The 23,318-nt window shown below is 39.2% G+C and overlaps 1 protein-coding gene across 2 annotated transcripts in view; it reads right to left on the bottom strand.

Moving 5' to 3' along the window:
• The window catches only part of CEP162 (centrosomal protein 162), a 169,191-nt gene that overhangs the window by 47,409 nt on the left and 98,464 nt on the right, over nucleotides 1–23,318 (bottom strand). For both annotated transcript variants that reach the window (XM_089661691.1, XM_089661692.1), the window contains exons 11-18: nucleotides 21,747–21,816; nucleotides 21,414–21,669; nucleotides 14,376–14,631; nucleotides 13,962–14,083; nucleotides 12,536–12,808; nucleotides 5,425–5,562; nucleotides 3,364–3,476; nucleotides 700–805 (exon numbers count right to left, since the gene is read on the bottom strand). In XM_089661691.1, coding sequence (XP_089517817.1) covers nucleotides 700–805; nucleotides 3,364–3,476; nucleotides 5,425–5,562; nucleotides 12,536–12,808; nucleotides 13,962–14,083; nucleotides 14,376–14,631; nucleotides 21,414–21,669; nucleotides 21,747–21,816 — 1,334 coding nt within the window. The remainder of the gene's footprint in view (nucleotides 1–699; nucleotides 806–3,363; nucleotides 3,477–5,424; nucleotides 5,563–12,535; nucleotides 12,809–13,961; nucleotides 14,084–14,375; nucleotides 14,632–21,413; nucleotides 21,670–21,746; nucleotides 21,817–23,318) is intronic.

Genomic DNA, 23,318 nt, shown 5'->3' with positions numbered 1-23,318 from the left:
TTTTTAAATGAATTTTCAATATTGATTAGCGCTGCTTTTTTGATATATACATACACACACACACAAAATTTTTACTTTGTATCTCTCTATATGAAGTCTAAACAGCATTTTTAAACAATATTAGACAGTCATTTGGCAGCAGCTATTACTGTTGCTGTATTTACATAACAAAACCGGACTGTCATTTTAAAAGGGAGGAATTGCTGGCATGTGAGAGGGGGGAAGCAGCAGAGTGGCAGAAGGACAGGAATAACTACACATGTCCCATGTATTTTGATGAAGTTTTTTGGGTGTTTGTTGTAGATCCAGTGTCCCAATGAGATAATGATGCTGCTACTTCAATCTAAGCACATTCGCTTCCAGCTACCACTTCATACTTCTACAAGGTACATTTTTATTACAGTGTATTGCAGTTAGAAATTAGCAACAAAGAAATGCCATTTCAGAAAACTGCAATCTACTATCTGTTTCAAAATTAAGTTGGGTGAAAATGTACTGAAGATAAGATGAGTGTAAAATATTGTAGAGAACAAGAGCTTGGGAAAAAATAGCAGTGAAAAAAATATATGTTGAACCCCTTATATCATGGTATGTACTGCATCTATTGACTATTGTTAGTCAGATGAGTATTTTTATGTCATTCCAAAAAATAAAATGAAGAAATAAAATGGAATACAAATTGCCTTTAATTCTATTTACCTGAAGGGTGCGCAACTCAGCAATCAACTCTGTAAAGCTCTGGTTACTGGATTCGTTCCCAGGTGACGCATACTGATTACCTCTTGTGGTGCTATTTACCTTTTCTCTAGAATAAAAAGGATAGATTTTGTTCATTAAACTGTAGTCAATGTTTCACAAATGATATACATGGCTATGGTATAAATGTTTTAGATTGGTAATTTTGCAATGGACTTCATACGAAATACAAAAAATGAAAAGTAGCAGACATCAGTTATTTCTTGCTAAACACAAGAGATGAGCAGTAGTAATACACTAGAACATGGTTTAGGATATGTTAACACCAATGCTTTCTATGCATCTTTGTACGGTTTGTTGTGACTTCTGTTCATTGGAAGCTGGGTACATATGGTCCAAATATCTGCCAGTTCAGCAGGAACTGGCCGACATTCAGACCGTGTGTATAGCTGTCCTTCCAACAGGAGCCGGTCTAAGGACTAGCTTTTGTCAAAAGAGACATGCTGGAAAATCAGCATCCGATGGCTGCAAATCGCTGATTACTGTCGAGTTAGGGAGTCTGTCTGACAGAACACAAACAGCACAGTGGGACAGATTGCTGCTCCAACATCGTTTAGTTAGTACAGCCATCTCTGATTTTTTTTTTTCGTTCAGCCTGTTGGGTTGAACGAAGAAAAAAACCAAAAAAAAAAAACCAACCCAGTAGGTGTACCAGGCTTAAGATGTGGAATGCAGATGTAGAAAACCCTATGTAGAATGTATGAAGCAAAGTATAGTTACTCTTTATAAGGGCTGTTTGGAATTAGACCAGACACTGAAAATTGTCTTGTGCATTTATAATAGTGTTCCTCCAAATATACTAAAAATGTATGGTCTGAAAGACATAAGGGGTTGTGTATATGTACTGTACATTATTCATTTTTAGTAATAGCTATGGGGGATCTTGATAGTAGCAAGACCCTGCTTAAAAAACATAACTAATAGTCAGTAAGTGCTTCAGTTTATGTGTTTAGGCATGTAAACATACAAATCTGCAAAATCCTTCTTCCATTCACTAGCTCAAATTTACGCACATATGACTACAAATGCAGATTTTTTTTCATTTTGACTTCATGAATCCTTATATAAACACAACTATCTACATAGACCCATACAATACAGCTTTTTATGTTTTAAAGCTTGAGCTCTAAAATGGTCTTTTTGAGAAGCAGAAAACTGTTTTACTTAACAAAATAAAAACAATGGTCAGTTCTATGACCTTGGATTAAAGCAGACGGGGACACAAACAGGCATTAACGTAAATTTTGGCATGCTAGTGAGGTAGACTCCTGCTTTTCTCTGCATATTAGTCTCGACTGTTCAGCATTTTGCTGTGTGTGTATATTGTTGTATTTTCTATACTTTTAAAGAGAGACTGTAGAACAGAAGCAGGAGTCAGTGACCAGTGGAGGAAACAAGAGGAGTTGAGGATTTTTCTTTCTGGAGGGTGGGGGGGTTGGGTGGGAGTTAAAAAAGGATCTAGGAACTTTATAACAGGTTCAGAGAGCAGAAATGTATAGGATGGGACAAAGTTTTGGAGATGTAGGCAGCGGAATGGTAGATAGCTCTCCATAGAAAACAATGACAAAAGTGGCACTGACTCGACAATGCGACTTCCACACAGACACAGTTTATACTACAGAAGATGGATTTGCCTGAAGTTTAGGTCACTGGGCATTACAAGATGCACATCCTCTGTATGTATTGTCCGTAGCAGCAAATTAGCAGTATTGCAGCTCTCAGTCTAGTGTTTGATGGCACTGACGAAGCCAGCTTCTTTCAGTTATACCTAGGAAATGTTAGGACGTACTCCCACTATTAGAAGAGTCACACTGCCTACAGCCAGTTAACAGGACAGGGACATAAAACATCAAACAAGGCCCTATCTAACTTGAGTTCTGTTGCCTTTAGAAAATAATCTTGGGTCCGGCAATAGGGTTCAGGGTTCATGACTTTAGAGCCCCCCCATGCAGCTTAACAGATTGCCTAGGTCATGTTTTCTAATTGTATACTTCAGTTATTACATTTTATTGGAATATGCATGAGATTGCTGGCTTCCCATTGCCCAACGGATAAAATTCAAAACATTAACAATAACATATAAAGCCATTTATAACTGCACCAAATTACATCACCAATCTTGTCTCCAAATATGACCCAAACCGTACTCTCCACTCCTCGCACGATCTCCTGCTCTCTAGCTCCCTTGTCTCCTCCTCCCATGCTCGTGTCCAGGACTTCTCCAGAGATTCCACCATCCTTTGGAACTCTTTACCCCAATTTATCAGACTATCGCCTACTCTGCTCACTTTTAGGCGATCTCTGAAAACCTATCTCTTCAGGGAAGCCTATCCTGCCCTCAGCTAATAATGGAATCTTCTACTCCTCCTACCAGTCCATCCCCCACAGTTACTACCTTTTGTACCACTAGCACCTCCCTCTTAGATTGTAAGCTCCAAGGAGCAGGGCCCTCCTAACCCTCTTGTATTGAACTGTATTGTTGCTGTATTGTCTCCCGTTATATTGTAAAGCACTGAGCAAACTGTTGGCGCTATATAAATCCTGAATAATATTATTATTAATAATAATAATAATAATAATAATAATAAATAGGTTTCTATTTTTTACCTTAAGGAAATTATATCTGCCTTGAGTGCCTCGTTTTCCTTAAACATATGTTCCTCATTCTCTTTGTTTTTAAGTTGGAGTTCTTTGACTTGTTGATACAGCCTTTCATTTTCCTATGAAACATGCATATAATATTGAAATTAGAAATATGTTCATGTTTGGAAAACAAGGAAAAATTTTGCATCCTGATCACAAAATAGTTTTACCTTGATGGGCATTCCCGCGTTTAACTTTGGGAACCCATACACTTATAAGCTAAACATCTACTGTGTGTGGCATCTACTATAAACTATTAAGAAAGAACCTAACATTAAAATATTCCTAAAAAACACCAATATTCAATCACTTCCCTTTCCTTTTAACACTATAGCTGGTGGCTGGATAAATGGCAGTGCTCAGTTATCACATTAGGATAAACAAATTTTGGAGGTTATTATGAGATTTGCCTTTGTATTGCTGGCTTATGTTGTTACCCTTATAAGAAAACATGGCTAAATTAAAAAAAATGAGAATCTTATGTTATTTTTGCACACCACAACTTTAGCAAAATCATGCAACAGGAAAGATGTGCTACAGAACATCATTCTGGTTTTCAGAGCAGTACAGGTTGCACAGTTCTCAGCATATAAACATTTCTGTTTGACTTGTCCTTCAGTGGAACATTTCTAAGTCAGCTCCCCAAAGCACATCATTAAAATCAAATGATTTCCAAAAGGAGCACGGACATCAAAACCAATCCAAAATTGGACATATATAGCAGGGCACTCAAGGGACTCCTGTGAGTAACTATATTCCTAGTTCTACTTTATGTATTTTGATGTAATGCCCAATCCTGCCAAGGCAAATCAGCTGAAGATTTTTCTTTCCAATTTTTAATAGCCAAGAGACTGCTGTCTGCAACCACCTCCACAATATTTCCTGCCTTTCCCCATATAAGTAAAATGCTCTTTCCCACCTAACCTCATTTACAGCTTTACACTGACCCAGTTACTGTCAATGCAAGGCTGATACAAATGCTTTTGATACCAATACGTAGCTTACAGTTGTCTACAAGGTTCATTTTTTAGCAGTTTATTGTAATTTGACCAATTAAATAATATTTCCGATAATATTATTTAGGGCTTATGTGTTTTTGCTTTATCCAAGGAAAACACAGCACATTAGTGTTTATACTAAAACAATTGCTTTAACTGGAGAAAACGGATGATAAACCAATCTTAATAGCAACGTAAAGCTTATATGAAGCTGCAGATCAGACAACTATGTTATTTCACTATATATAATACACTTGTGACAATTTCTTCCTAAAAATGTTATGTGCTCTTCCTCTCACTACAACTTACTGCAATATACAGTATTTGTATTTGCTAAATACAGGTTTTGAGAAAATATGTAGCTTGTTATAGACAAATTTTTCAAAAGGTGGACCCCCCTTTAGATCAGTTTTTAAATCTATGTAATGAATACATAAATATATTACATTAAGCTGTCAGCCATGTCTAGTGTAATTGCTCTCATTTAGGTTAAAGTATCAATTCATATTAGCACTGTGAGAATGAGCAGCACTATCATTGACATTATGTGCTAAAAATCAGAAAGTGTACCCAATGTATCTTTATCTATGGTTCACAGCATGCACAGCACACAAAAAACTCCAGGGTCTGAAAGGGTGTGTACTCAGGTAGGTGCTCATGTAGAATATATTTTCTCTTTGTGTCTAGCATCACCAATCACAAACTTTCAAAGCAGGTGTGAATTTGATTGGAGGTGGTGATACATTTGCTAGTGCAGCCAATTTGGTTTTAAAATTAGGCTCTGTATGTGAGAAGCAAATTTAAGAGTGTTCCGAAATCACCAGACTGCAGACAAACTGAGTGGGATCAATGTGTGTACTATAACAATGCCTGGATGAAAGCAGAAGCACCAAACAGGTAGAGGGTGTTTCTTGTACATGTCCCGAGGCTTATATTTGTGATTCAGATCAGTGTACCTTCAACTATCATATACCCATTTCATTGATTGGTATGCCAATAAATGCACTGATATGTTTCAAAACCATACCTGCTGATAACCTTTTAGAAGTGTCTCCTGTTCCTCTATTTCCTGTTTTATGATTTGCAGTTTATCCTCTGTTGCAGGATTATTTTTGTCACCCAACAGGTGACTCCTCCTCCTCATTTTCTCTTCTTCAGCATGCAACTAAAATAAAATATTGTAAAGGGTCAAAATAAATAAAATACAATCTTACTTTTGAGCAGATCTCATTTCTGTGTACAAGGAAATCTACTCTATATTGGTAAAATACTGCTTACAACATGTTGTATGCACAAGACAGGCATAGCAAGTCAAAGTTTACTGTGAATTGCAATACACTTTCTTCAAATACAGGTTCCGATACACGGGACTGCGTGTACTGTAGATGTGGGGGGGGGGGAGACGGAGAAAGGCTGGAGAGGAGCAGCGTATACAGTGACTGGCTGTCACTATATATCATTGCCGGATTTTAAAAGTAATTACCTGTGCTTTTTTTTCCACTATAGCACACAGAATGAGCTGTCACTTTCCCCAGAGCTAGAGGAAACTAAGTGGCAGGGTCACTGTGTAATGTCACTGGGTTTATTTTAAGTTCCAGGGAAAGCAACAGCTCCTTCTCACAGCTATAGTGAAGAAAAAAAAGCCAGCAATTGAATTTAAAAACAATGCCATTTTTAAAATTTAATTACCGGCTTTTTTCCCCTTTACTATAGCTTAGAGTAGGAGCTGTCAATCTAAAAGAAACAAAGGGGTGGGGTCACCCAGTGACATTAGCCAGTGACCCCACCCCTTAGTTTACTTTAGCTTAGGGCAGGGGTAGGCAACCTGCGGCTCTCCAGCTGTTGCAGGACTACAAGTTCCTTCATGCCTCTGCAAGTCATAGCTGTAACTGTCAATTTGCAATGTCTCATGGGAAATGTAGTTCCACAACAGCTAGAGAGCCGCAGGTTGCCTACCCCTGGCTTAGGGGAAAGTGACAGCTCATTCTCTTAGCTATAGTGAAGAAAAAAAATCCGGTAATTACATTTAAAAACCAGCAATGACATAGTACCTCTCTGTATACACTGCTCATCTCCTGCCCCCTCCTTGCACACCCTTCCCCCCCACCTCCTCCCCCCTACAAATAGGACCTGTCACTTACATGCTATCATGTAGGGGACTATTGGTCCCCTATGTAATAGCAATAAGATCATAAGTAAAAAAAAAAAAAAATAATAATACACACAAACTAAAAGTAGAAAAAAATAGATAAGCAGACATTTTGGTTCGGTTTTTGGCTACGTGCATTCTGAACTTTTGGTATTGGTTTCAGCACCAGAAATTTTATTTCGCTGCACCACTACTAATTAGATAGTGATGTAATTTTTAAAAGATATACAATTGCTTTCTCAAAATATTGAGTGTTCCTGCAAAGTCCACTGATCCAGTGAGTTGCACTTTAAAGCGGAGTTCCACTCAAAAGTAGAAGTTCCGCTTATTTGCCTCCTCCCCCCCTTCACTGCCATATTTGGCACCTTTTGGGGGGGGGGGGGCGCGGGTACCTGGTTTTAACAGGTATCCGCTCCCACTTCCGGCTCAGTTCGCTGCGGCGAAGTGAGACGGAACTCAGGCTCCCTCCTGCACTCTTGTGGGGACTTTCACAGGTCCCAGAAGACTGCTGAACCATTCAGGAGGCGCAGCGTGACTCGCACATGTGCAGTGGGCACCAGGCTGTGAAGCCACAAGCTGTCACAGCCCTGTGCCCACAGTTGAGATGTCGGCCCCCGAGAAGGGACGGCACGGGTGAGAACATCGCTGGACCCTGGGACAGGTAAGTGTGTGTTTATTAAAAGTCACCAGCTACAGCTTTTGTAGCTGCTGACTTTTAATAAACACAAAAACGGCTGGAACTCTGCTTTAAGTTAAATTTCTAAGCTTTATTTCAGAGCAACTACATGACAGTTCAAGAACTAAGGTTTAGCCATCCTTTTCCTAAGGTTCACTAGAATACACACTATTTAGGGAAACAAAAAAAGAAATGTATTAGAATCCTCTGTCATCGTAGCCATGCACACTGTGTGCACAAATATTATTAGGCGAGTATTTTGAACAAATCTTAATTTTTATGCAGATTAACCAACTCCAAGCTGTCTAAACTTGAATGCTTATTGGATTTAAGCATATCAGGTGATGTGTATATGTGTAATGATGGAGGGTGTGGCCTTAGGAGATCAACACTCTATATCAAGGTGTGCATAATTATTAGGCAGTTTTTTTTTCCTCAGGCAAAATGGACCAAAAAAGAGATTTTACAGACTATGAAAACTCAAAAATGTAAAAAAAAGTCTGAATTTCAGAGGGATGCAGAGAGAAATTGCTAAGATATTGGGGCATGATCACAGAACCATCAAATGTTTTGTTGCACATAGTCAACAGGATCGCAAGAAACACACTGAGAAAAAAGATGCAAATTAACTGCCTAAGATTTGAGAAGAATCAAACGTGAAGCTACCAGGAACCCATTAACCTCCAGTGCTGTCATATTCCAGAACTGCAATCTACCTGGAGTTCCCAGAAGTACAAGGTGTTCAGTGCTCAGAAACATGACCAAGGTAAGGAGGGCTGAAACCTGACCACCACTGAACAAGACACATACGTTGAAGCGTCAAGACTGGGCCTAGAAATATCTGAAGACAGATTTTTCAAAGGTTCTATGGACTGATGAGATGAGAGTGACTCTTGACAGACCAGATGGATGAGACCATTGCTGGATCAGTAACAGGCACAGAGCTCCACTTCGATTCAGATGCCAGCAAGTGAAAGTGGGGAAACTGGTATGGGCTGGTAATATTAAAGATGAGCTAGCTGGACTTTTTTGGGTTGAAGATGGACTCAAAATCAACTCACAAACCTACTGCTAGTTTTTAGAAGACACTTTCTTCAAAAAGTGGTGCAGGAAAAAGTCTGCATCTTTCAAGAAAACCTTGATATTTATGCATGATATTTATCGAAGTACTCCACTGCTTGGCCAGTACAGGCCTTAAAGATGAAAGCTTGACATGCACCCATTTATTTAAATTGTAAATTTTGAGCTGCTTGTTTATTATTTTCACTTTAAGGCTCCATGCACACTGGGTGTTTTAATAACGCTGGTAACGTTAGCTGTGTAAAGTCACATTAAAAACGTGAGTTTTTCAGCGTTTTTGCATTAGTGTTTAGCCACATTTTTTAGCATTTGTGTTTTTTAGCATTTTTTTTTGACCAAAAAAAAAATTTGTTTTGTGCTCAAAAAGTCCAAAAAAGCTGGTTTGCCACGTTTTTCAGCGTTAGAGCATTTTTACAGCTAAAAAACTCCTCTACAAACCCACTAGTCCTGGGGTTTTTTTCCAGCCAAAAAACGCTGATTACAGTCTATGTGTGCATGGACACATAGGATAACATGCTGGGGAGTTTACTGGCTGTAGAAAAAAACGCCAAAAGCCAAAAACAACAGCTGTAAAAACGTCCAGTGTGCATGAGGACTAACAGATGAAAATGAACAAGTGAGAAGGGAAAATGTTCATTTTTCATTTAGTTGCATAATAATTCTGCGCAGTAATAGTTGCTCAATAATTGTGCACACATAGATATTCTCCAAAGAGCTAAGAAAGCCAAAACCTCACTTTGACTTTCTTAAATATTCAGGTTTGAGGTTTATTAACATTTTGGCCAAGACAAATATTGACCAAGAGCAATGTAGTTGTTAAATAATGAAATTAATCCTCAAAAATACAACTTGCCAAATAACTGTGCACACAGTGTAAAGGGGAAATTCTTTTTACCAATACATTCAATTAATGACCACTTTAAAGGCAAAAAAAAAAAAAAAACTCTTTCAGGAAAGCTGTGTGATGGTTATAAAAACTGCAGTTATTTAAAAAAAAGAGAGAGCCAACAAAGCAGAGATCATACTGCAAGAGTACGTGAAAGAAACAACATCTGAAAGAAGGCTAGATGAAGAATTGTCAATAAATCTGTAAGAAGTGCCACAACCAGGCAGGGGGGACAGAGAACACCACTAAGAGGAGAAAACTACCAGAAAGACCCATGGGTCTCAATCAGCGAATGGAGAAGCAACCATTCATCCATCAAATATACCCTGGGAAAACCCTAATGAATGAATCAGAGGGGTGGGGAACAACAAGGCAAACAGAAGTGTGCCAACAGGCCCAAGCAAAAACCAGAGAGGGTCAAGGACCTAACTCTCAAAGTGCTAATAAATGAACCTTGATGCTGAAAGTTGCATTCATAGAGCCCTGGACATCCACTCTTGTGAACTCAGAGAAAGCTGAGCAACTGACGCTTGATGTTGGAATGCTCAAAAAACCATACTAATCTGGTGGAATGAGCACATAAGGGTACTGGAGGTATGTATCCTTTTGAGTACACAGAGGCTGTGGCTTTCAGATTCTGACAAACTCTGATACCTCTATGTCCAAACAATGAAGGGTAATTTAATTGGTAAGCTAAGGAGCAGAGTACAAGGAAGGAAGGAGAAAGTTTTCATTAAAGTGGAAGGCTGATACCACCTTAAGGAGAAAGGGAGGATTTGGACGCAAGACTACTCTATCTCTGTGAAGAATTAGGAAAGGCGGCTTACAACAGAGGGAGGCTAACTTGACAGACTTGATAGCCATCAAGAAAGCCATTTTGCAGGAAAGCTCACCCAAGGGGAGTTCCCTAATTTGTTCAAAGGTTGCTTTCTGCAAGGCAGAGATAAATAGATTGCAATCCCAAGGAAGCATGGGGTGATTTATAGGGGTCTACTCCATGAGACACCTTGAATAAAGCTTTTCAAAAGTGAGAATGAAACCAAGGTTTTTGGAATAGGATAGATAAGGCCGAAACCTGCCCCTTAACAGCACTTTCAGCCAAATTTTGGCCAATCCGGACTGCAGGAAAGACAAAAAATATGAGTTAGTAAGCAGTCTCTGGGGTTGAAATGCCTGTGTTCACACCAGGCGAAAAAGGATCTCTAGGTAAGGTAGTAATTTTTTTTCTAAGTGGCTTTTCTAGCTTTGAGCAACATGGAAATGAGAGAGCCAGATTTACCCCTGGTCCTTCAAGATCTGGGCATACCAGTAAAGCCAGTGACTGAGAAGCAAGAGGGTACAGGTGGCTTTGAGACAGCAGGTCTGGCCTGTTTGAGACCCCCCCCCCCTTTCAGAACAGGTGATTGAAGATGTCGAGATTAACAATTATCCCCCTTGATCCAGACAGTAATGTCTGAGGAAAACAGCCTTACATTTGTCTACTTCTGGAATGTAAACAGCATAGATTGTTAGACAGTGCTGGAAAGGCTCCCTGACTCCTAGTTCCCCCTGATGACTGAAAGTTTAAGCACTCAATAAGTGAATAAAGTCAAACACAATTCCACTTTCCTTACAGATTTAATTGCAAAAACGAATACTATTCAACAGACACTAAGGGGTTGATTTACTGAAACTAGAGACGGCAACATTTGGTGCAGCTCTGCAGGAAAACCAATCAGCTTCCAGGTTTTATTGTCAAAGCTTAATTGAACAAGCTGAAGTTAGAAACTGATTGGCTACCATACACAGCTGCACCAGATTTTTCACTTTCCAGTTTTTGCACATCTTTATGGTCTAGGAAGCAGAGGAAAGGACCTCGGGCCTGGACTTGTATAACACCCTACAGCGAACTACACTGCCAAGGTGAGTGGATCCAATGCCCAAAACAACATTGCAGGCTGTCCCCACAACATAGGTTAGGAGTATGGTTCTCAAGGTACTAACAAGGTCGCACTGATCCAGATGCTCCAATTCTTTTGTTACAGTACAAAGCATTGAAGAGTTGATTGAAGAATTCAAAGTAAATAAGATCTAGTTAACCATAGAAGCTTTTCCATAAGGGAGACCTATAACCCAGAATCTATAGATATCCAGCCTGTGTCCAAAACTGTATGAATAAAGGATAAGTTCACCTTTAGGAGCATATTATACGTTACACCCACATAGGGGATGTAATGTGTAACATGCTCTACTGATTATTGGTACTTTCAAGGCTCCTGCAGGAAAAAATAATAAAACGCACATTTTTTTGTAGATATATGTGCATTTTAAATTTTTTTCCCATAAGGTGAACTTAGCCTTAAAAAAAAAAAAAAAAAAAAAAAAAAAAAAACTTTCATAAGATAGACTTTAAGAAAAAGAAATGAACTCTGAAAGCTGTGTCCATAAAAGAGAGGCAGATAGCTCCCCTCAGATGATCTTTTTATTACTATCAACGTACCAAACCTTGTATTGCAAATAGTGTTCCTGTGCGAAGGCAGCGTTCTTGGTAAAGATAAGGCTTTGATCCCTCATGTCAGAGCTTCCAGCAAGTAGAACATGGAGCAGCACAGTTAAGACATCACCAAATCTCACTCCAAATGTCCTGAGACTAGCAGACAGTGGCAGCAAAGTTTTATATCTTACAATACAGATTTATAACAATGAGGCTGCATGCACAGGAGTAACTAGGCACCCTAACATACCAGAAAGTACACAGCTATTTTTCATGAAGAATTTTTTAAGGTACAACATGGGTGCAATTACCATTCCTAGAGGTAACCCTTATTTTATTTATGAGGTGATATTTTAATAATACACATTGAAAGTGTATAATGCAACTAACATGATTATCTGTTACTTTTTTTTTTTTTGTAGATATTCTGAATACCTACAATATAACTTGCTTCCACAACACGAGGTGAAGGAAACGCTTGCCAATGGGGACACAGATATCAATAAAAACTGAGATTCCATACTAACTACACTTTATCCAAAACTTTGAAAAAGAAAAATAAAGTCTGGAGCTCGACTTTAAAGGAATCCTGTTTTGAGAGAAAAATATAGGCTGCTTCTGTTGACCTTCTAAAATTGTTAGTTTCCTGGATGTCTTGCTGATCCAGTGGCTTTACTACTTTCTGAGTAAATGACTTGGAGCAAGTATATAGGTGAAGAGTCTTGACTCATCTGCCGCATACTTCTTTCAGATCAGTGACTCAATATAGATGACAGGCAAGTGGCAACATTTTCAGGACAGAAATGGCAGCCTCTATGATTTCTCTCTGTATAGGCTTCCTTTAAAAGCTTTTCCAGCATCACCTAGAAATTACCTTTGCTTCAAGCATATAATTTTCATGTTTCAGCTCTTTAATTTTCTCCTCATACTTTGTCTTCATGCTTTGTATCTCTAGTTTAAATTCTTCCTGCTTTCGAGAAAATTCTTCCTGAGGGGCTGTATGTCTGTGCTCAGTGTTTAATTTCTCTTCCACATTCTGAAGCCTCTGAAGCACAGTCAGGTCTCTTCCAATAGGATTGGAATGATGGGTGGCAGACATGTTTTCTGAGGTGTCTTCATGAGAAGGAGAACTAACAGGCCCACAAATCTGTAAATTAACCAAATTCTACATGAATAAACTAAGTAAACATTCACACATGCTTCTTTGGTGCTTTCTCTAGTAGTAGTTGATTTACGTATGTATGCATTCATGCATTGTAGATTTGTGCTGGCTACCATTAGGAGCAGTCCTGGCTAAAATGTGTAGCGTGACACTATAATGCACTTAATAGCTGTAGGTGTATGTGGTTTGAGATCATTTATTTATAACTAAAGCCTAGTACACACGGGATGTTTAATAGAAACCAGCTGACATTTGGCTTGTGTGTACAGCAGCTGGTCCGACAGAACTCGGCCAGATTCTGTCAAAGGGGCATGACCTATAAAGGTCTGTAGATTGGCTCCTGATCAGCGCTCTCGGGGCACATTCAAAAGAAACAAGTTGCAGTAATGTAGCAGGCTGCAGTGCAGTATAGTGTGAAGTGGTCCTCAATGTTTTAAAAAACCAAGATTTCAAAAACATGATTCTATGTCATTTTTAATTTATATGTACATGGGGCGCTATATTTGCTCATATATTCACACTACGCTTTGCAGAGCTACACATAATTTAAGTAATGTTTTATCCCAATGCAGTTGGCTGACTCTAAAAAAGAAATACAAATAAAAAGGAATAAATGATCATACAATATACTATAATAAATAAGTTAAACTGTAGTGTTACTGCAACTTAAAAGTTGAATTTAAGATACATATTAAAAACTGCTAAACTCAGGTATGTAGACAAAATACATTTATTTTTACATATAATTAACTAAATTTGTCTTAATGTTAGCCTCCTGAAACTTCACAGTAATACTCTGTCTTAGGGAAGCACAGTGTTTTTAGCCAATTGGGGCTTTAAAACTTTTTAAAGTGCTGTCAGTTTAACCCCATAAACATGATAGCAAAGCACGAGGATGGCCTCCCAAATGCACTACGGCTTCTTTATTGACCTGTCACTGGCTCAGATGGGCCCTAGATCAGACTGTATTACATAACTGCTGTTTAGTCTGAAGGGCGTTTCAAGACTTAGCTGTGTTGTATAAATCACAAGACTGGATGAACAGTATTAGAAATCCTTTGCCAGGTAAAAAAAAAAAGCTCATATATGTATTTCAGCCAAGTTGCTTAGAGTCCATTTATTACTTGCGAAGATTTACCATTTGAAAGTCGAAATGACCTTGGGCACTCTGGTTATGTAGCTGTGTACTACTTGTCTTTGTGTCTTCTTGAAAACTAATGTCTTCTGCAAACCTTATTGTTCTCGTAGCAGATAATATTCCTAGAAAATAATAAAAACAGGTAGGATTTGAGAACTCTCTAAACAAAAAACTTTTATGAAGCTTTTAATAGAAGAACTGTAGAACTACAGCCAAAAATATTATTCTAGTTTGGGGCAGAATGGGGAAACTTTTGGACCCTCCTGAGGGGCCGTAAAACCAATAGGAAAAATAGAAGGGTAAATCTCTCCAGTGGGGACAAAGAGAAATATAAATATGGCAGAGAAACTAACCCTTTACATAAACTTTAATTATTACAATGGGGGAAGAAAAGATATAAAAAAAAGGGAATACCTTTTTGCTGCTTAACAGTAGGAGACCTCTCATTTTTCTGAAGTATCGACTTTGACTGAAGGGAATCAGCAGTAGTGAATGATTTTGCTGGTGTGCTAGTCTTTCCATAACCAGAGCTTTTGACATAAGAGTACTGGGCGTTGTGACCTTTCTTCAAAACAGGAGATGGATTCTTGACTATCTTGCTTGAGTGCTTGTTTTGAAGCAAATATGAAGTCGCTTTACTTATAATAGGATATTTTCCATACTTTATAACCTACAAAATACTTCATTATCAATAAAAACAACAAACTAATGCTAAAGGCTTTTGTAGGTCAATCTGAAAGGAGAGAAACAGGAAAAAAGGAAGTTTGACTTAACTCTAAATTCCATATCTTGGGGTACAGTACAGGACAGAGGCATAATATTCATAGACCCTGGGTATTGGGCTGGTACCTTCAGGTGATTGAACAGTGGCAAAGCTTTTGAAGCCCCCCCCCCCTTTAACATAGGAACAGAGGGAAGGCCAATGTCTTGTACTGTACTCCAAGATATGAAATTTACAGGTAAGTCAAAACGCTTTTTAATTAAACGTACTGTACAGGACACAGACTTGATATTCATAGACCCTGTGATGTCCCCAAGCAATGAGTATAATGGGAAACAGCAAGGCCACTAACACACCTCCTCCTTCAACTCTGGATGAAAGAGCGCAGAGGCACATTTGGACACTGGCATTGCCAGTCTGAGGGGATTGAAGTGTTAGAATGGCTAGCAGATTTAGATACACTAACAAATTGTAGCCAAACTCCAGGTCACACTGCAGTTACAGGAACAGGTTTTTTCGTTTGAGATAAAGGTTTTACATGAATAAAAGCTGATCATTGTTAGCACCCCTGTCAGTGGTAAATTGTTTGTTTCAACACTCTGATACATTTGCAGGAGAGCTTGTTCTGTTGAAAAATAACAGGTTTACTGGCCAGATCACCAGTTGAAAATAAAGTGAAAAAAGCCTAAAAAGGAAACAATAGCATCCTCCACATCTAAGAATTGGTAAGCTGCAATATAGTAAATGTTTGCTTTTGGGTTCAATACCACTTTAAAGCTCCTCAGTTGCTAAAATAAAACTTTACAATAATATGCAATATAAAGACTGAAAATGTATCTATCTTTCTGCGAGTGTCAGATTCAAGGTTTATAGCACTCAGAGGTTCAATAAGCCACCCCCATGTCCTGTGGTGAGGCAGGGATAGGCAAAAGGGACAACTGGTTTCTCTTCATTACTGTAGAGTTTGGTGGCACAGGCAGCTGGAGAGTTCAGTATTTGTCTATTTTGCAGGGGGCACATCATTTTTGTTATAGAGTTGCCTAAAATTTAATGAGCATGAGAGAAGAGTCGATACTAATGTTTATACAGTCTGGTCCATAAATATTGGGACATCGACACAATACTAACATTTTTGGCTCTATACACCACCACAATGGATTTGAAATGAAACAAACAAGATGTGCTTTAACTGCATACGGTCAGCTTTAATTTGAGGGTATTTACATCCAAATCAGGTGAACGGTGTAGGAATTACAACAGTTTGCATATGTGCCTCCCACTTGTTAAGGGACCAAAAGTAATGGGGCAATTGGCTTCTCAGCTGTTCCATGGCCAGGTGTGTGTTATTCCCTCATTATCCCAATTACAATGAGCAGATAAAAGGTCCAGAGTTCATTTCAAGTGTGCTATTTGCATTTGGAATCTGTTGCTGTCAACTCTCAAGATGAGATCCAAAGAGCTGTCACTATCAGTGAAGCAAGCCATCATTAGGCTGAAAAAACAAAACAAACCCATCAGAGAGATAGCAAAAACATTAGGCGTGGCCAAAACAACTGTTTGGAACATTCTTAAAAAGAAGGAACGCACCGGTGAGTTCAGCAACACCAAAAGACCCGGAAGACCACGGAAAACAACTGTGGTGGATGTCCGAAGAATTCTTTCCCTGGTGAAGAAAACACCCTTTACAACAGTTGGCCAGATCAAGAACACTCTCCAGGAGGTAGGTGTATGTGTGTCAAAGTCATCAAGACTTCACCAGAGTGAATACAGAGGGTTCACCACAAGATGTAAACCATTGGTGAGCCTCAAAAACAGGAAGGCCAGATTAGAGTTTGCCAAACGACATCTAAAAGAGCCTTCACAGTTCTGGAACAACATCCTATGGACAGATGAGACCAAGATCAACTTGTACCAGAGTGATGGGAAGAGAAGAGTATGGAGAAGGAAAGGAACTGCTCATGAATCTAAGCATACCACCTCATCAGTGAAGCATGGTGGTGGTAGTGTCATAGCGTGGGCATGTATGGCTGCCAATGGAACTGGTTCTCTTGTATTTATTGATGATGTGACTGCTGACAAAAGCAGCAGCATGAATTCTGAAGTGTTTCGGGCAATATTATCTGCTCATATTCAGCCAAATGCTTCAGAACTCATTGGACGCCACTTCACAGTGCAGATGGACAATGACCCAAAGCATACTGCAAAAGCAACCAAAGAGTTTTTTAAGGGAAAGAAGTGAAATGTTCTGCAATGGCCAAGTCAATCACCTGACCTGAATCCGATTGAGCATGCATTTCACTTGCTGAAGACAAAACTGAAGGGAAAATGCCCCAAGAACAAGCAGGAACTGAAGACAGTTGCAGTAGAGGCCTGGCAGAACATCACCAGGGATGAAACCTTGCGTCTGGTGATGTCTAAGCATTCCAGACTTCAGGCTGTAATTGACTGCAAAGGATTTGCAACCAAGTATTAAAAAGTGAAAGTTTGATTTACGATTATTATTCTGTCCCATTACTTTTGGTCCCTTAACAAGTGGGAGGCACATATGCAAACTGTTGTAATTCCTACACCGTTCACTTGATTTGGATGTAAAATACCCTCAAATTAAAGCTGACAGTCTGCAGTTAAAGCACATCTTGTTAGTTTAATTTCAAATCCATTGTGGTGGTGTATAGAGCCAAAAATGTTAGAATTGTGTCGATGTCCCAATATTTATGGACCTGACTGTATCAACAAATTAGATTTTTTTATTTTTTATTTTACCCATACTGCACCAGGGACAGGAACGAGATAATCTAGTTGCTGTGGTAATAGGATTGGTTGGTCAAGGTTAGAAAGCTCCCCTTTCTTGTAAATAAAAAATGTAAAGTATTTAACAGATCGCCTCTAAATTGCTTTCACAAAAAAAAAGCTTGGTGGCTCTCTGAAACTTTATCAATTATTTGATGAAAAATGCATACATTTTTTTGTATGTGTCAGATGAGAATCTACTTAGAGTATTTCTGCAGCATCTACAATAGTTTTACAGATGTTGTTCTTTTCACAAACATTCACTTTGTCTTAAATACCATTATGTGTTAAATTTTAACATACTTGTAAATTTCCTATCTTGGAGTACAGTACATAACTAGAATTCACAGACCATGGGTTATATGTAGGTTACCACCAGGAGATTGGTTATTGGCAAAAAACTTGCTACGGTTGCCCCCAGTGGTGGAACTACCAGGGTAATAAAGTCGCAATTGTGAATGGGCCGTGGAGTTCTGCCATTGTGGGAGGCCCAAGAGCCCATACTGCGTCTCCCCAGTGCCACGGTGTTGCTGGCTGCAGGGCTCTGAGAAGAGAGTTTTTTTCTCTCACAGGCAACTTGGAGCCAGCGCTGAAAATTACCCCCTCCTCCCTTCCCCTACATAGATGGAAGAGGAGAGAGAGCTGGCTCTGCTCCTCCTCCTCCCGCCCTCTCTCCCTGTGTCTTCCCTGCCCACACTCCCTGGCAGTGTCTCAGAGAAGGAGATGTGTGGGTGGGGGCAGACATAGGAGAGGGAGGGAAGAAGAGGAGCAGAACCAGGGAAGTTTGAAGCCCAGCAGCAGGAAGAGTACAGGTGCCGAGAGCCAATCCATCCATCCTGCGAGTGAAGTCTCCCCCTCCCTCCCTCCCCTCTCCTGCCTCTTAGTACAAGAATGTAAAAGGGACTCCGATGTATAGTTAAGGGGTGATCTGTGGAATCTGATGAAGGGGGGGCTTTGGTGAGCAGAGATTCCCCAACATCAGGGTTCCCCTTTACACCAGAGTCCACAGCATTTCCCCTTACATCAGAGCCCCCCTTAAATCAGAGTTTCCCTTTACATTGAATATTCTACTGATATTTCTCTTACAGTCCCTTACGGATTTTGAGGTAAGGTGGCTTTGTGGACTCTGATGGCGGGGGGTCTCTGCGGACTCAGATGACAGTGCTACCAAAGAATAACACTACCATTCAGGGTCAGCATTGAAACATCTGATGTGAGGAAAAGATGGGGATGTGTAGATAGGCATCTTGCATGTGTACAGACGACAAATTCCCAATGGCCAAGAGAAGCAATGACAGATCTTGTTGATTCCATCCTAAATTTTGGTACACAAAGAAATTTGTTGAGAGGCATCAAGTTCAGTATAGGGTGGATGCCTCCCATTTGGTTTAGGGACTGTGAATAGGTCTAAGGAAAAGCCTTGAAACCATTTTTCTAAGGGGGGAGGCAGAGATCGAGACCGAATCTGAACCCTTCTGAAATGACAGTTTGGAGCCAGAGGTCTCAGATACTGTATATATTGGCAAAAATGCTAACAGAGTGGGGGCACCCTTTCACTGTGATGGTGGCTTTTGGGCCGGCTTGAGGGACTTAGAAGTCCAGGGTTTGGGATGAAAAGAATCCTTGTATTGAGGACTGGGGAGAAGGGAAAGACGTCTATTGCTGGGTAAATATAGCAACTGTAGTAGGAGACTTAAGCTTCTTCTTGTAGGGTGAGCACCTTTCCCCTAGTGATTCCTTGCTAAATTTATCAAGGGTTTTCCCAAATAGGCTTTCACCATCAAAAAAGAAAAAAAAAAAAAACATAAACAGCGCAAAAAACACAAATAAAAACACAAATAAAATCTTCACCATAAATAAATCAATATCAATAATATAAATGTCCACAAAGTAATTGTGTTATAAATAAATATATATAAATAAAAAGTCCTTCTTCCCAAAAGTGTATAATGAACACAACATACAAATCTTCTCCCAAAAGAAATCGTGCTTCCACCATCCACCAGTGACAAATCAACATCAACCTCACTCACCAGATGTTGGTGAGTATTGTTCCTTTTAGAATTTTAGGGATCCTATGCCCCCTTTAAATTCACCAGATCTCTTTACCACCTTGACTGATATGTTGCTCTCCTCCAACTCACTTCTGCAGGAGCTCCCCAACAGTGCAAAAGAAGTAAGAGATCATAGCGTAATACTGCCAGTACCACTCAACATAAATAAAATAATACCAAGCCACTCACATGTTCAAAGAGAATTAAAAGCATTTGTTTAATAGCCCCATCGGCTCATAAAGATCCATAAATCCACAGTAACAGGCAGGAACCTCACAGCCTTGCGATATGCAGAGGATAACAGGTAATCCAACATCAAAGATGGCCGAGAACGCCCGTGGGTGGGGCGAAACGCGTCGACACACTTCCGGTCTGCCGTCAATACGATCCACGTCACTTCCGGTGAGTGGAACGCACACCAAGGGGTGCGTTCCAAGTGGCCATCTTTGATCTTTGATGTTGGATAACCTGTTATTCTCTGCATATCGCAAGGCTGTGAGGTTCCTGCCTGTTACTGTGGATTTATGGATCTTTATGAGCTGATGGGGCTATTAAACAAATGCTTTTAATTCTCTTTGAACATGTGAGTGGCTTGGTATTATTTTATTTATGTTGAGTGGTACTGGCAGTATTACGCTATGATCTTTATTTCTTTTGCACTGTTGGGGAGCTCCTGAAGGAGTGAGTTGGAGGAGAGCAACATATCAGTCAACGTGGTAAAGAGATCTGGTGAATTTAAAGGGGACATAGGATCCCTAAAATCCTAAAAGGCGCAATACTCACCAACATCTGGTGAGTGAGGTTTATGTTGATTTGTCACTGGTGGATGGTGGAAGCACTATTTCTTTTGGCAGAAGAATTGTATGTTGTGTTCATTATACACTTTTGGGAAGAAGGACCTTCCATTATACACTTTTGGGAAGAAGGACTTTTTATTTATATTTATTTATAACACAATTACTTTGTGGACACTTATATATTATCGATATTGATTTATTTATGGTGAAGATTTTATTTGTGTTTTTATTTGTGTTTTTTGCGCTGTTTATGTTTTTTTTTTTCTTTTTTGATGGTGAAAGCCTATTTGGGAAAACCCTTGATAAATTTAGCAAGGAATCACTAGGGGAAAGGTGCTCACCCTACAAGAAGAAGCTTAAGTTGTGCAGTTGGCTAATTTGGATGCAAGGACGCACTGGATGACTTTGCTGTCATTTTGGTATAGCTGGACGTCACGCGGGTCCCTGTACAATTTAAGGAGGGATGTGCTCCTCCAAGCACACCTGCCCTTAACCTTTCCATTGATGTATGTGCTCCTACTATGGAGGTTCTTGAAAGTTTAGAGTAGGTCCACAGTATACAGAGGACCCTTGAGGCAAGACTGTGGCTTACACATATATCTGCAAATGTGTGCAAACAAAACCCTCTGTTTTTAATGCAAACTGTTAGACATGGCCAAATTGGTTGTTTTGCAGGCTGGCTGGTAAATGTTGCTGGGAAATCCTTTGGTTGTTTGTGAACCACCTGAAAGTAGCCGGCATATAACTCATGGTCAAAAAATCCTCTGCACTGTACATACAATTAAGATTTTAATTACATAGTGTATAAGGAAATTAGCACCAATGTAGAGGGAAATGAAAAAAAACAAATTAGGTTGATGAACCTTCAGCAATGAATTTACCAAATTTTTGCTTGCAAAACATTTGCAATTCTTAGCTTCATGCTCTACAAACTGTATGCAATATAAGGGGCCCCAGGATGGCATAAGAATTTGACCGATCTCACTTGGTCAGGAGAACAGAAAGTAAGCAGTTATAACACCTGTTTCTGCACACTAAATTCTATTCGTTCTACTGAATAAAAACTAGTAAGCAACTAAAGCATTCTTACATTACCACTTCTGTCTCCTTGGTGCATAGCAAAAAGTTCAGATCGACTTGGTTCTTTGGAAGCCACAAGCTGATATTGATTGTGATTGTCCTGAGATGCAGCCTTTTTACTGTCATGTTGAAGTTCAAATTCATGCATTGGAAAATTCTCTCTTAATTCTGTTTTTTCACTGCACCACTCCAAATAATCTATGGATTTATTTTTTTTTATTACACTCTTGGGATCTGTTTCCACTGATCCATGCTCTTTGTTCTCACTTAAAAAAACAAAATTAAATTTCTATACAGAAAAATTGGCACATTTATTTTCTAACAGTATGCAAATACTCGTTACCTTAAAGACTTTGCATCAAAGCCCTGTTCTCCTCTAAAAGGCTGCATTAGTTCATCCACAGTAGACATATCTAGTGAATAAAAAAAACAACATATTTAGTCCTTACACACACAAAAAAACTAAATTTGTAGCACCAAACTACCATGTGTTAAGGAAACTAGAAACTTGCTGGATAACAATAGAATTATTAATACTCCAATTCTGAAATGCAGTATACAGTATATGATGGAAAAAAGTCAGAGTATACACAGAGATTCTGTACCTAAGAAGCAAATGACTGGTCCCCACCCGGCTTCTTCACCTCCCACAAGATTTTGGTGAAAGAGTAACATTCCTATCAACTCAATTTTCACTAATTTGTATGTTTTACACTCAATATAAAGGGAATTGGCCACATGTCTGTATTCACACAAGAAAAACTCATTTTTGATGCTCAGCAATCCACTGAAGACACAGATGACCACAAATGAAGTATGATGTATCATGGACCATGAACATCACCAGAAATGTGTAGCTGATGCAGCCCATCTCAGATAGGGTAATCTTGTGAAGATTACAAAAAAGAACAAACAGAAGGGCGCAAATGCCTATCGGTAATGCATTAGGCATTTGCACCCTCCTGTTTGTGCTTTTTTGTAGCTTTCACATGTCTGTGTTAAACCTTAAAAATATACTTCCATGAATAAAAAAAAAGTACAGCTCCCAAGCTCTCTGACATGACCTAAACACTAAGCATGAGATCCAACGGTCTTTTGCCCCCCAGTCATAGTAAAACAGCTATCATTAGAGACGATTATAAAATATTTAAAAAAAACAAGGTTTTTAAAACAGTAAAGGACAACTTCATCTTTAGTGAAAGGGGGGAGGGGGGTTATTAAAAGATAATTTTACTACAGGTCTGTTAACACACGTTTTAACACAAAGATTAAAAAAAAGGAAAAAAGATTAAAAAAAACAAAACATTACAGTGTCACTAAACCCACAACAGTAAGATCAATCTGTATATGCAGTAAAGCATGTTTGTTATACTCACTGTGGAGTTTAAGGGGTTAATCCTCTGCATTGTGTAAAAAGTATGTTTAATCCTGTCTTCTCTGACCCTCCTTCCACAGTCCCTCATCTCCTGACAGAACAGAGCCTTGAGGGCAAGCTGCACATGCTCAGTTTAGTGTGCATTGCAAGAAAGTTTGTTTTTTTTCTTGGGAGAGTGCAAGTGATCAGCACAGGGCCAATTAGCACTGTTCAGACAGAGGGCCAAGGGTCCTGCAGTCTCATAGGACAGTGAGAGGAAAATGAAAACTCCTCCTACAAGTTTTAACCAGTGCTCTGCTGGACACTGACAGAATTCACAAGACTGCTCCAACTGCTAAGAAAAGGTATTTAGCAGTTTATATTTACTATAATAATTGCATTTCAATGTTATTTGTACTATGGGAGACCAGATATAGTGAATGTAGGGTCCTGGGTTTAGTAACACCTTAACTATATTAGTGGTTCTCAAACCTGCTGCTGACCCCCATTCTGAATCTTCCCTACTCTACCATACTCTACTACTACTCAATCCATATAAAA

The sequence above is a fragment of the Staurois parvus genome, unplaced genomic scaffold (assembly GCF_062004578.1).
Source record: "Staurois parvus isolate SC_StPar_1 unplaced genomic scaffold, SC_StPar_1.0 ptg001370l, whole genome shotgun sequence".
NCBI classification, from domain to species: Eukaryota; Metazoa; Chordata; class Amphibia; order Anura; family Ranidae; genus Staurois; species Staurois parvus.
Note: the sequence above shows the minus strand (reverse complement) of the source record. Positions and strands in the feature narration are given on the sequence as shown.